This window comes from Anopheles merus, chromosome 2L (genome assembly GCF_017562075.2).
Source record: "Anopheles merus strain MAF chromosome 2L, AmerM5.1, whole genome shotgun sequence".
Classification (NCBI taxonomy): Eukaryota; Metazoa; Arthropoda; class Insecta; order Diptera; family Culicidae; genus Anopheles; species Anopheles merus.
Window position 1 is genome coordinate 46,891,409 of NC_054083.1, and position 14,636 is coordinate 46,906,044.

General features: G+C 46.6%; 1 protein-coding gene across 1 annotated transcript; it reads left to right on the forward strand.

Moving 5' to 3' along the window:
* The first annotated feature begins 12,729 nt into the window (after window positions 1–12,729).
* On the forward strand, window positions 12,730–13,993 carry LOC121593361 (calphotin-like). Its single transcript, XM_041915632.1, has 2 exons — window positions 12,730–12,838; window positions 12,909–13,993. Exons 1-2 carry the CDS (start codon window positions 12,821–12,823, stop codon window positions 13,893–13,895), a joined length of 1,005 nt encoding a protein of 334 aa, XP_041771566.1. The 5' UTR covers window positions 12,730–12,820; the 3' UTR covers window positions 13,896–13,993.
* The last annotated feature ends 643 nt before the right edge of the window (window positions 13,994–14,636 follow it).

Here is a 14,636-nt window from a genome sequence, read left to right on the forward strand (position 1 = left end):
GCGCCAAAATTGAATGTTGGCGCAAGGTGACACGTTCAAAATAGGCTGAAATTGTGTCACGTTCTTCAAAAAAAAAAAAAGCACGGCCATGGAACAAGCAGTAGGGGGTTGTTGTTTCACCACTTTGCACAGTCTAAAAGCAGCGTCCCGAAATTCCCATCCACACCGCCTGGCTCGCACCCTCTCTCTCTCTCTTTCTACCTTCCCGTTCAAGGACGCCCGCTCGGACGCGAAAAAGTAGGTCAACCGAATGACGTCACAGTGTTGACGTAGGTAGGTATTCACGGGACTTTCCCCGGGAAGCAAGCCTCCCGGATCCTGTGCATTGGGTGTGGCAGGACTTCGGTTCTGGTGTGCGGAACTTTCCCACGCTGTCCGTAGGCTCGGCACGGACACCGACGGGCAGGATGTGGTCCCGTGGAATCGGGACAAAAATCTAGGTCAACACGCTGACTGCATCCGTACCGTATCATTTCAGCATCGCTTCCTCTGTCTCGGTCGCACTCGATGAAGGACCCTCTTGTAGAATGGGTGATCCATCTTGCTGAAAATGCTGTTTCCGAAGGGTGGGTTGTGTTTAGTTGGAAAGCTTGACACACACACACACATTCACAACAAAAAAAACATAACCCAACAGTTCCGGTCAGAGTGGCTTAATGGGTGATTACATACATTGGGTCCAGATGCCGTTCCGTGTTGGCTATGTGTTGCGACTGCCGGATTTTCCAAACCCATCGGATGACTGATTGTTTGTTTGGCTTCGCCACATGGCAGCATGGTGCGCGTGGTGTGACAAGCTACGTTCCAATCCGCACGTAGACCAACCGACCGCGATGAGTGGTGAAGGTCTGCATCCCAAATCTGGCACACTGTTACTGCGTCGATCTGTTCTAGGCCGTCTGGGCCTATACATTACCAAAACTCTCAAGGATGAGCTGTGTGTGCGAGTGTGTGCGAGTGTGTGTGTGCTAATCCTTCAGCACGACTTTCCAATGGGCCCTTCTGTGTAGCTTAACCTAGATTCCCAAGGACAATAGGATACATAAATTCTGGCCAGACTCCGCTTCCGTTCGGCTTTACCTTCAACAAAAGGTTCGTCGAAAGTAGCGAGCGGATACAAGGCTTTCCTTTATCCTTTTTCGGTTGCTAAAAACGCCAATTCGCTGTCACTCTTTCCCTTTGGCCTTCTAGTTTAACTGGCTCGTTTGTGTATGTGTGTGTATGTGCGTAGGCACACACATTCACACCCTATAATTAGTTCGCATTACGTAGCACAATCACGTGGATCGCTTCGACGAGAGTTGATGGAAGGGGATGTGTTGAATATTTAATTGAATAAGATCTCAAGACTATTCCGACCCTGCAAACACTACCCGCCATTGTACCCGCGGTATGGCGAATTAACACTTCCTCGAATTAATCCTCCGAGGTGGTTCCGAGAAGGTGTTTGCTGTTTTGGAACCACCGGTAATGGAAGCTTTTGTGTGTGTAAAATTTCCAAGAATTTTCGAGGCAAGTAAGCGCAGCTAAATGTAATTTAAAAATACTACATAGAGACAATTTGCGTGTTAAATTTATTTTTTTAGTTTTCCAAAGAATTTCAATAAAAAAGTTTATGATGGTCTAAAACAAAAACTGATGATGGTTTTGATCCTACAGCAGCGCATATTAGCACCATGAAGCCTTAATGTGTAGAGTGTCTTCAAATATGACGTCATTGTTTTGCATGCATTCAGGCGCTTTGTTATTATTTTGTTGCATACATGCAGGCGCCTTCAGGAAGAAAAAGGAAGCGAAGTTGTAATTTGTATTCTGCTTTGCATTCAATCAGTCTGCTTGTAGCCATGCCGATAAAGTATAATTCTAGTAAAAAAGTAAAATAGATAAAAAAGAAAAATATTCAAAAAGGAAAGCAACGTGAATTCTTATAGAAAATAATTGAAGAAAGGAGATTAGAATTACCAACAACGCAAGAAAAAGGAGGAAAATCGAGCACTCAACCAACAAAACTAAATAACAACAAATCACTCGTAAATGTCCTTCCGATTGGACACCAAGTTGTGAGCAAATCATACTCTACCCCACCCTCCTTTTCCACCGTGCAATTTAACCCTAATAGCAGCCGCATCTGAGCCCCATCACCCAGATGGGCAACGTACCGCAAGTAACGGCGAATGCATTTGCACATCCGCAAGGCGAGAGTGAAAGGAGTGAAAGGACACGGTGCGGTGCCGTCTGCTCGGCAAATGGTCGGTCGGTAGGACGGTCGAAGTGGATCAAGGTCACGTTTGGACTGCTGCGCTGCGCGGCCCAACGGACAAAACGGTCGCAATTGTCGCAACACAGTCCGTCGCAGCCAGTTGTGCAGGGTGCAGGGTGCACCCGGGCACGGTAAGTGCCACAAGACCATCTTCGCTTCATTATGCTCATTTCCGTGCTACGGCACCGCAAGAGGTCGAAGGTCACGTGCGAATGGACCGTTCTTGCGTGGCCGCTTGTGCCGCTAGCTGGATGCTGAAGCGGTAGATAAATGAACGCGTCATTTCCGGAAATATTCATCGCTCTCACAAACAAACACATACACCGTCATTGAAGACATGGGCTAGGAGTGTCTGTGTGTGTGTGGGAAGGTAGAAATAGATAACACGCTCATTTGCTTGAACAGAGTTTTCACGGCCATTTCGCTTATCGCAGGTCAGGTTTAGATTTGATAACGCATTTGCTAAGGAGCCGCTTTGCGGATGGAAGATTTTCCTATTTTCTTTTACTACAATCTCTTGGCTGTCAGCTACGCTTCTTCTTCTTCTTGTTTGGCTCAACAACCGATGCCGGTCAAGGCCTGCCAACCCACTTGTGGGGTTGGCTTTCAGTGACTTATTGATTTCCCCCCATAGCAGGATAGTCAGTCCTACGTATGGCGGCACGGTCTATTTGGGGCTTGAACCCATGACGGGCATGTTGTTAAGTCGTACGAGTTGACGACTGTACCATGAGACCGGCTTAAACAATGTGCCACCTCATACGGTGGGTGAGTTTCAAGGTGTAATTTATTAAATTTTCGCCATCGCCCGAAGGCCAATCTATACTCGTTACCGGTCGCGACTGGCAGACAGCAACGGTCGTTTGTCGGTGGTGACTTTTAGCCAGCAGGCTAGGTCAATGGTGTCGTTTGTTGGAGCATATCACGGGTCACCAGGACCGGCATTACCGGTCTTTTTTTTTTGGTGCGAAATGATGCTGCGCAAGGCCATTATTAGCCTCGGGCGCAGTGGTGGGCAGATTACTGTTTACTTGCACAAGAAACGGGCGAGAAAATAAAGGACAAACAAATAAAGCTATCCACAAATAGATACGACACAGGACAGATTTCATCGAGCTTTTCACAGGTTAGTGGGTCAAGCTGCCGAGCTGATGGGCGTAGGTGATGTACGGTTTCAGGTCGGTGGCAGTTTTCATCTGGATAGACGGATCTATAGATAGTGGATGATCGTTTGATCCGCTTAACATTGAGATAAGGATCCATTACGAGGAGTCGGAGGCTGATGAAAGGTCCTTGAGTTGTGTATTTCTCCTTTTTACCGTCATCCCTGTCCAATAATGCTTCTTTGAGTAGATGTTTTCATTAGATTTTATCATATTTTTAGCTTGATTTTATTTGCTGTTTAGATAATCTGTTATTATACCATTGCTAATTGCTATTGCTAATTGTTATAGTACTCAAACCAACAAGCTAAAGCTATGCTACTACTAAAGCGCCTAAAAGTATGCAACATGTGAAAATAAAAAGTATACGTTTAGGCGCATTCAAAAGATACACTATTTCATCAATCTGTTACTGTATTGTTGTTCTGCTTTTTTACTTTTTAAAATATGTTTTACCTTCTAAATATTCTCTTTAAAGCACTATCAGCTAAACAACAGAACGTTAAAATTACAATTAAATGTATAAAATATCAATAAAACACAACACTATAAATAAAAAGAGATTTTGTTCACGCGAAAGCAACCGCACACAAATAAATGCCCGTTTAGTGCCATTACCACAACGGGCCATTTCCCTAGTCCACGTGCCACACTTTTCAGCTTAATAAAGCACAACAAAGGCAAACAAATCAACCAGAACCGAGGCACAGCGGTACGAGCAAAAACAACCAATTGTGACGATTGCGTGTGGGCATTCACTTTCAGACTTCAAACAAACCTTTTGAAGCATACTATTTAATAGCATCACAAGCGGCACAAATGGAGCGGAAAGCGGTTGGCAAACGTCACGCTTTTCCCCGCCGCTGAAAGCTCCAGTTGTCGCGCAGCGCGCTCGCTCGGTTTTACCGCGGTCGTTCGTCTCGCGGGCTGCCGTGAGTCACGTGCCACGTGCAGCGTGAAAAATCACATTTCACCGCCCGCCGCCAGCCGCCCGCTTGGGCTCGTTCCAGCTGCTGGGGCACTATTTTTAAGGCATCGCGGAAAGGACCGTGCGTATCAATTGCGGCAAACGCGCGGCAGAAAAGCTCGAACACGTTTTGCGCGCTTCGCAAAGGGTCAGGGGTCGAAAGCACAGTCTATTGAAAAGCAAAACGTGGAAAACTAAGGAGAGAGAAAGTGTGTGTGTACGAGGGAGGGTTTTTGTGAACCACTAGCTCCTATTGTATAGCTGCGGACCGGCGAATGGGCTTTTTTTATCATCGAGAATGGGTCCCATTTAGTGGTGCGTTTGTATGGATGCTTTCCGCCCTGAAATTCTCCGGATTTTGATGGAAAATTGATAAAACGACGGTTGGTTTTCCTTGCTCCAGCGGGACCGGATATTATGTCACGCCGCAGTTACGGCAGTGGGCAGTTTAGATAACGCTAGAACCCACATCCCACAGCAACTGATTGGGCCGACCAGCATGACGCATCGCCTGGTTCGCTCTGTTGACATTCGAATCTCGAGATTAAAGCCTTTTCTGTGTGGTTTGCGGTTTTACAAACGGGAAACGATTAAAATCCAAACAACTGGCCCTGGGTTGTGATGTCAGAAGGAGGAGGAGGCGTTCTGAGGGAGTTTTGCCAAAGCAGTGTCTATTTTCAGCAAATGATTCGATGAAATGAAACAGTGCTGCATCACGTAATATGTTGCATCATGCGGTGTTGATGATTAAACCAGCCATCCTCTCAGCACGGCCGGATGGCAATGGGTGGCTATATCAAAATGCGAACGAGTGCTGCGAAAATTGCAACTCCCGCAAGATTGCATACGGCGAAGAGAATTATTGTATCCTCACAGATGAAAATCATGACAATTTTTGTAATACCAGCCAGCGTTCTTCTGCCAACGCATAATAGAGAAGAGCCACTTCATCAAACCATCTCTCGCCGATGAATTAGATCAAAACAAGGTCCAAAAATAGCACATTGCATGCAGTTCCGCATACTCGATTGTACTGGTTGGCGGAGAGAGCCTGTGCCGTAACAAAGTACTATTCAGTAATTGCAACAACAGATGTACCGGTATGTATCCGTACGGTCAACATGTTATCAACATGTTATCATTAAATCGATTCGTGCGAGGTGTAAGGTACGGTTCGGGCACATCCTGCCCCGTTCGAGGTCAGCTCTGCCATCACCGAGCAGCAGGATTAAATGCGTTCCATAACGTACCTATCGGTCAGTGCTGTTGATTATTACTGTGACGTCGTTGCATGTACGAGAATGTTCGCGTCGTTGCCTGTGAATCGAAATGTATGGACATGTGCTCGATGTACTATTCCATTACGTCAATTTCTGTGCGCAAGAAAAGATCGAAGCAGGCCTCCGGAATGAAAATACAATGATTCTGTGAGCTTTTATTTATTTAGTACGCTGAGGTAATGAATTTACTGCAGTACAAATAAACGTGAGAATAATAGAGGCTGAAGAGCAAATTAAAATTTAATTGCATTATTCTAGCTTTAAACCGGTTGCTTTATAATAAATTTTATTTAGCTATGAATAGCTCTTTTTTAGCGGATAAGACGCCTGAAGGTATGCAAAATGGGAACTAAGTAAATTATGTTATTATCATAGTCTTTGAGAGTTTTTTAAAACGTTGTGAAAACAGTCACTTCCTAGCCCTTACTTATAGAAAAACGTTGCTCATAGCATTCCATGAACACTGATTATTTTAACAAATTAAAATTAAAATTAATTAAAAGCGACATTCAAGGATATTTATCGTGTCCGTTTAGCGTTAAAATGTAGTGCAGTTCCTGCTCGAACACACATTTTAATAGACTGTAATGCGATCCATCTGCTGCCAAATTAATTGTTTTTAGATCTCCATAATAAAAAAATAACAAAAATTTTATGATAAAAACCAATTTCGTCTCTCAAACGCTCGTTAAGCGCCAATGAGAATAGATTCACAATTGTGTCTTTCTTTCGGCCGAGCTGAACATCCTCGAAAGCCACTACCCCCTTTGCAGCGTTGTGCCAGCGAATATCCCAATATGGCAAAATAAAAAAAAATAATTTATAAAACACATCGTTTTTACATTGTTGCCATTGTGTTAATGCTCCAAAGCAGGTGGAAAATATTCGGTGAAATTTGCTGCTTTTCGTTTTGTACACAACACACCTCGCCGTTATTGTTATCACTCCATTCGCTGCTGTATTTCCATACCGGCAACGTGGCCAGTGCGCATCTTCCCCTACCCAAGCCGAAACCCGAACGAAGCAGCCATGCTCCAAAACAGCGGACACCTTGGCAACCGCGAATCTACGAAAATGGTGGGAACGCGCAACTACCAGGCGACCAGGACGCAAGGCAAGCCGAACAAGGCCGCCACTTCCACCGCACCGATATGTTCGCCCTGCATGTGTGTACGCTCGCCGCCGACCAGTAATAATAATGGCTGGACGGCGATGAATCGCTACGTCCCAATTACGTCATCGTTGGTAAACGCACGAAAAAGGCGCAAGACGCGCGAAAGCATGCACGAAGCAGGCGATGAAAAAATGGTGGCACCGTGGAAGACGGGAAGCGAGGCGAATGTGGATACTCTCTCCCTGATGTCCGGGCATGCCCGGCGACGCTGCTGGCGTGTGCGCCTGTGTGCACACACACACACACACACGTACACACGCCCGGCGGCAGCGGTTTTGGCGCAAAGGTGGCGCGCGTCGTCGTGGTGCGCCCCGCACGAGAAGTGTGTTGCATCCGTGTCTGTTTTTTTTTTATTTCTCCTTCTATGGCGTGGGGTTCAACCCGGCCGGCGTACCGAATGCGCCGTCGTCGAAATATACACGGGGCCACGCCGTCAGCGTGCACGAGTTTGCCGGCATCGTTTCGGAATGCGCACGAGTTCCATCGGTAACAGGGCCGCAGAAGCGAAGGATGACGTCGTACGAACCGAGCAGGGGAAGTTGGAGGAGCACGTGGAGAGGAGGACAGGAAGCCTTGCCTCCGTCGGTACGTTACACGTTGCGAGAGAGGATGAAGCGGAAGTGTTAAGGGTTGCCACGCTGCGGCCGCCGTGTTTTGGCGCCAGCGCTCGCGCGCAGGGCAAGTGCCCTCGTTGCGCGAGTCTCGGGGTTCAATGGCCCCGGCCAAGGAAGGGTTGTGTCTTTTGACACACACTCACGAGCGATGACCTACTGCTTTTGCCTGCAATTGGCACCTGTTGCAGTGGACCCACCCCACAGTGCGGGTGAGAAGGCACAAGGACGTTGTTGCAACGCGGGTTTGGCTGGTGTAATGCGGCAAAGGTGGGCAATGAGCAAACGTGTGTAAGATGGTTTGCATGACGGGCAAATGTGGACAAGTGGCTGAAGGGATAACATTAACACGTGGCAGCGAGAGTGACAAGCAACACGCCAACCCGGTGGAAGAAGGGTAACGAAGAGCTTACAGCGAGAGCGATGGCAAAAGAACGTACAAACAAGGTGCTTCAGCGTGCATTTTTTATGCGATCTAGGAAGCACTCTGCTCGCAAACTTTCACGTACGTGCAGCAGAAAGACGAACTTTATTTAGCGCTCACACTCCGGGCTGGCTAAAAATAGATTTTCCATCAGCGAGAGGGATGGACCGCAACAAGAAACCACTTCCTCCACCCGGAAAGGACGGTAAACAACAGCGCGCCCTAAGGCAAGCGTCCCTTGCTCAGGGAGTTTCCGTCGTCCTGATTACTCGAAAGGATGGAACGATGGGCTTGTGATGAAACTAAAAACAATAAAGCAATTTCATCTCGTGTGTGTGTTTTCCGCAGATGTGAGGATGCATATCCGTAGAAACATAAACAGCGTGCAGCTGAAATGAAACAATCTGACCTATTCTGGGAAACGTTTAACACTGCCGTCCGTTTGGAAGGATTGCGATACATTGAGTGTATAGTCGAAGGGGCGGTGGGTAAAGAAGACGGTTGTAGAAATCGATTAAGCGAGCAATGAAGCAGCACATCTCGTGTACCCCATTATTTGCCGGGATAGCACGGCAGCCCATCGAACGCAGCTGTTCATAAATTTTAAAATAAATCCTCCCATAAACCTGAATCTATATTTATGTGCGGGGCAGACACTGCTGCTGCTGCTGATGCTGCTGGTGCTGCTACTATCTCGTTGGCACATTTTGTACACATTTTCCCATTTGCTTGCTACTCGGGGCTGGCCGTTGGACGCAGTAGTGGAAGTGATACTGTTTATTAAGCTCCGGAAGAAATCCAGCAAAAGGAATGTGATTCAGATTGAGTCTTTTTACTGAGGATAACGATAGTACTAGTGCTTATGCTGCACTTGGGAGTGCGCTTTGCTCACTGAAGTTTATTGTGATCGGTTTGTGATGGATGGGGCCGCACGTGTGATGAGGAATTATTTACGAGTGGCTAGATTTAGTATGTACATTCTACAAAGCGAGTGTCTGTCAGCTACAGTTTTGATGCGTTTGAGCAGATTTAGGTTTAATAACTTTGGCTCCTTTTGAATCGGTAGCCTGGAGCTTACTGCCGAGGTTTGTTCAGACTAATTGTTTTTTAAGGCCTAAAGATACCTAAAGTCATTGAATTTATCATACAATTGTATAAAAACATTAATTGTAAAGAGCATTTGAGTGAAATTATTATTATTATTATTTATTTGAAATATATTATTTGAATGAAAATAAAATTAACAAATTGTTACGCAGATTGCATATCTTATGGCGCATTCTAAAGCATTTGTGCAGTATTTTTGTTTAAGAATAAAAATTAGTGTGAATATGCGGTTCTGCTATGTTATGTTATTATGAATTTATACGAAAAGAAATGCTTGATATAGAAGCAGAGGTAAGACGAATAGCTTTAAACCTTTCTAGTGAAGAGCGTCTTTAATCTCCGACGATACAGTCCAGTACACTGAACCCCCTGAACATTTTATTGCATACCTTTAGGGGCTACGTGCTCGAGCCATAATCCGTAGTAGGCTAACACACGCTCCAATCTCACGTCAGTGTACTTTACCCACAACACATGTGCGCCACAAATGCCTGTTTGAAGCTGTTTCCGTACATGTTCCGTGATTGTTCGTAGAAGATGTTTAGGTGAAGCTTTGTAGCGACCTTTTCGTACGAAAACGATGCTAAACAAAGTTGCCATTATCACCAACAGTTTCAACCACCGTACAAGCTACACTCCCCTAAGCGTTCTGCTCACGTGAACTGTCTATATACCGGTGGACATGCAAACGATACACCACAGCCTAAGGTGTGTCACTGCTCGTATGGCCTTCACAATGGGGTCTCGTTTCTGTGTCCACTGCTGTGCTCGATCCAGCTTATCCCGTGACGTTCGAGCCGTGTGTTGTTGTTGTTCGGCAAAGTGCAACCGAACACAGATTTACACCGAAAATGGACACATCCAACGGTGGCTGCACGTGAACGGCCACTTGAAAAGGTCACACGTTCGATTGAACACATTGCGGAAAGGACAGACGGACGAGAGTCTCAGAGAAGTGCGCAGTCCTTGGCTCTTGCCTCGATGCAGTTCCGGCAGACCCCGGCAGCAGAAGCATTGAATGCGTACGTTCGTACGTTCGAGCTCGATGTTCACCTTTGAACTTTATCTTAGCACTGGGACGACACACGCACTGGTTGCGGGAGGATGGTATGAACAAATGGATCGGATAAGTTCACGGGATGGGAAAATAAAGTTCACTCGCGCTTCTGTGAAAAGTGGGAACGCCGGAATGGACTCCCAGTGTATGTGAGTGTTATGTGTGTGTGTGTGTGTTATTGTTGCAAGGTTTTGATCAATTGAACGGAACACAATCTCACAACAAATGGTAAGGCATTAAGCTTTCTACAAACACCAAACAATGGATGGAGCCATGTAGGTAAATAGTCCGAAGAAGGCCATTGTGTGTTCAACTGTACGATTCAAGGTAGGAGTTAGCCAGGTGTGCTAAAACTGTGCTCAAAATGTCAAAAAGAAAGATGATTCAACGTTTCTAGAACACTGATATGTCAACGGTATCTATTTAGGGATATCAAACAAATCAGCAAGAGCTACAAATCAGAAGAAAATGTCTAAAAACAGGAGTCCAAACAAAAACAACATTAGAAAAAAACATGACGATACACAGCTGTCCACAAGAAAATCACATCACAGCTAAATGGAAAGATCAAGCAAGTAGATGAAACTGTTTTCCTCCGTCAGGGCGCGCTCGATTCGCCCACCGCCAACACCCCAACGCCAATGACGGCATCAGGAATGGCGTCAGAAAGATTAGCAAAAGTTTCCTCATTATGTTGCCGCGCATTAAAATAGTGTGACTGCAGGCTTTTGAGATCGATATTTTTGCATGTAGCTTTGGCATGGGATGTGTGCGTGTGTATGTGTGGTGTTTTGGATTTTTGTGTGTTTTATCCTTTCCGCCTTCCTACCCTGTACCCCGATACGATTAATTGAGACTAGGTGCGCTATATTTATCCTTCATCCTAGCGCCTACTGGCCAAACAGAATAGCTCACATACGTGTGCGCATCTGGGCACAGTTTAGGGCTGCCACCTCTCTCTCTCTCTCTCTCTCTCTCTCTCTCTCTCTCTCTCTCTCTCTCTCTCTCTCTCTCTCTCTCTCTCTCTCTCTCTCTCATTCTGTTTATCGCACGGAATTAATCTTTTAATAGTGTCCGGGAATCATGGCTGATGACGTTCCAAACGAAGGCCGACCGTTTGGTGGGAGAGTAATTAAGCTCGCATGAGGTTAAAATAGCTTTTTGAGTGAGCGAGCTAGAATTGATTTCGATTGGAGAACCTCATCGGAGCAGGTTGGATGTAGAAAAAATAAAGGTTCAATCGTTGGGAGCATCATTAATGGTTTAGTTTAAATTTATCTTGTTTCAAAAGTAGCTAAATTAAGAACACAGCGATAGGAAATGACAGAAAATTAATTTGGTGAAAATAGCAAAACAGCATTCCTCGTCAGCGTTGTCAGAACGCCTAAAGGTATGCAACATATAGGAATTGGTAGGCAAATGACATTGAATAATAAGTACAATATGATTGATGACTATAAATTGTAGTACTTACTTATTCTAAGCTTTAAATGTCTTGTTTTACTTAACATAAAAAATACTACAAAATATCACAGAAATCGTTATGGTAAAAGCTACAAAAAACATTGCTCGATATCGCCTAAATGTATGCAATAAGATGTTTTAAGCGTTCCACTTGATAGTAACAATGCACAGATCAGCTTTGACAAAACTTACACAGTATTATAAGCATTATATATTTTAAATTACTTTAAATTAGTAGAACCAAACCGTCCGCTTTAGGCTGTGGCAGAAAGCAGCCCATAAAATATTTACAAAAAAAAAACAAAAGAAAATCCAAACCCCCGTACGTAATCACTACCGGTGGGATTTCCTTGCCGGGCTTCTCTCTCATCCTCATCACAATGGTGCGATCATGTGCGGTTAGTTCCGGCATGGGGTAAACTTTGTGCTCGAAAACAAAAATCAAGAACAACACATTTACCCATTATGAATCTGCTGCCGAACAGCATGTAATATGCATGCGTTACTCAAAACTCTCCTCACTACACTGATACCGTTAGGAAAGGTAAACACAAGATCACGAAAGAAAAAACCACACACACACAAAAGTTTCCAGCAAAAGAAATTAATTTTTCACAACACACAACAACAAACCCGATTCCGTTTCAGTATGCAGAGTGGTTGCCGCGGCGAGCTTTGGGCAAATTTCCGTACGAGAACATGATCCGTACGCCCAGTACCCGGAGAGCGCGCAGTGAAAGAAAGCGAAAAGAACACCTGCAAAAAAAAGGAAGGAAAGAAGGAGGAAGGAGGTTTTTTTCCCCGAAGCGTGCACTTTTTGATTGCTTTTAATTCGGAGAGGTTTTCTTTTTGTATCTGCTGTTGCCATTGTTGCCGGAGTGTATGCCGCTGCCAGCGAACGAACGAACGCACCCGCCAGAAGCATTCTGCATAATTCATGTCAGCGCCGTGAACGAAAAGGTGAACGGAGTGAGTGGAGTGGCTTGTTTTTTTTTTTTGTTTGCTGGTCCTCTAAAAGCTTCGCTTTACATCACCGTGGTGCAACGTTGAAAGGAAAATGAAACGATTTAAATTCAAATTTAGCTTCAATGTTTGAGCCATTCGGGGCCGTGGCAAAGCGCAACACTGTGTGCACTGTGCATTGTGAATGATCCCGAAGTCACCGGTTGCTCGTTCCCGCTCATTTTCGATTTGGTTGCCCACTTTTGGTAGGGATAGTTGTAGGATCGTGATCCTATTATAAAAGTCACACCTAGCCACCGAGTAAGGCATCAGTTGTGTGGCGTCCGTCTTCATCTAATCCTCCAACCAGCATGGCAGTCATTCGCTCGGTAAGTAATGACCTGTTCGAGCTGCAACAAAGAGCACCTCACGAAGTACCATATTCATTCATTCCAACAGCTCTCCATGGTGCTGCTGCTGGCAGCTATGCTGTGCTCCAGCACGGAAGCAGGACATGCGGCGTCCTATCTGGCGTCACCGGTAGCAGCTCCACTCGCCTACTCCCTAGCGGCACCGATTGTTCCTGCTCAGGGTGTCCTGAGGACGGCCTACAGTCAGGTTGTTGGGCGTAGCTATGCGCCATCCTTTGTGCCGGTTTCGACCTCACTCGCCTATGCTGCCGCTCCGGTGGCTGCTCCAGTGGTGAAAGCCGTCCCCACGGTGTATGCTGCCGCTCCGGTAGCTGCCCCAGTGGTCAAAGCTGTTCCCACAGTATATGCCGCACCGGTGGCTGCTCCCATCGTCAAAGCTGCCGTCCCGACGGTTTATGCTGCCGCTCCGCAGCTTGTCGCCGGTCCGGTCCTAAAAACGGTGCGTCCCTATGCCGTTGAGACACCCGTAGCTTACGCCGCTCCAACCTTCGCTGCCCCGGCCGTACGTGCTGCCGTTCCTGCTCCTGTCTTTGCTCCTTCGGTCCTCTCCACCCGCCTGGCGCCAGCAGTTCCAGCGGTCGGTGTTGCTCCCGAACTCGCGCCAGCTGTTGGTGCACCTGCTCCGGCCAGCTCCCTGCCGGGGGTTTTCGATGCACGCGCCGCTGCCCCAGCGTCCCGTGCCGCGGCGGACAACTTTCAGCGAGCTTTCGTAACTGCGTTCGGATCGACGGAAGGCATTCGGCTGCTCGGTGTCGCCGGTGGTCAAGCGTTTGAAGGTGCGCCCACGAACGTTGAGATTGCACGTGCCGCACCCGGTGGACAGGAGGCTGGCGCTCAGCAGGGTCGATCGTCGTCTCCCGGCACGGTGCCAGCTGGACGGGCCGCGTCACCAAATGGACCGGAAAACTTTGGCGTACAGCAACCGCAGCAGCAGCAGCAGCATCAGCAGCCACAGCCGACACCTTTTAACGAGTATGGGCTGCCGGTAGCAGCTGGGGCACCTATTAATCCGTAAAAACCAGATAGATGGATGTGGGGTCGGATTAGTAGCAAAATGGATACCTGAAATACCTGAGATTGTTATAGAATAAATTCAACGCATTTAGCTTCAAACATTAAAACAAGTGGCTCTGTTTCATTTCCATGTTTTGCATCTAGATGGCGCTATTAACGATTGACGCCTATAATTAGGCTATCCCGTAGAACAAAAACTTCTTTCATCCTGAAACGAAGAGTGTTTTTCACTTCAAAAAATTGGGCAAATTCTTGTAAAAACAAGCTACCTTTTGTTTGTCCTTTTGACCAAATTCTTAGCATTGTCAATGTGCATCTTTATGATTTCGTCTAGTGATGTGCTCTCTGGAGCGCACCCACGACTCTGACTATTGTTAGTCCGATTCTAACTCCGGCAAAATAAGAACCATTAGTTCTGCCCGAATTCGTTGTTCCGAGTCGGAGTCCTCCGGAGTCTTGCGGAGACGCCTAGAGTCGTCCTAAATTGGCTGGAGTCGGAGTCGTTCGGAGTCATCCGAAGTGGTCCGGAGTCGTCCGGAGTCAATCGGAGCCGTGTGAAGTCGGAGGTATCCGACTCCAGCCACCTCCGAACGACTCCGACTCCGGCCAATTCCGGACAACTCCCAACGTCTCCGGATGACTCCCGACGACTCCGGACTACTCCGACTCCAGCCAATTCTGGAAGACTCTGGGCGTCTCTGCAAGACTCTGCAAGACTCCGGACGACTCCGAACAACTCCGA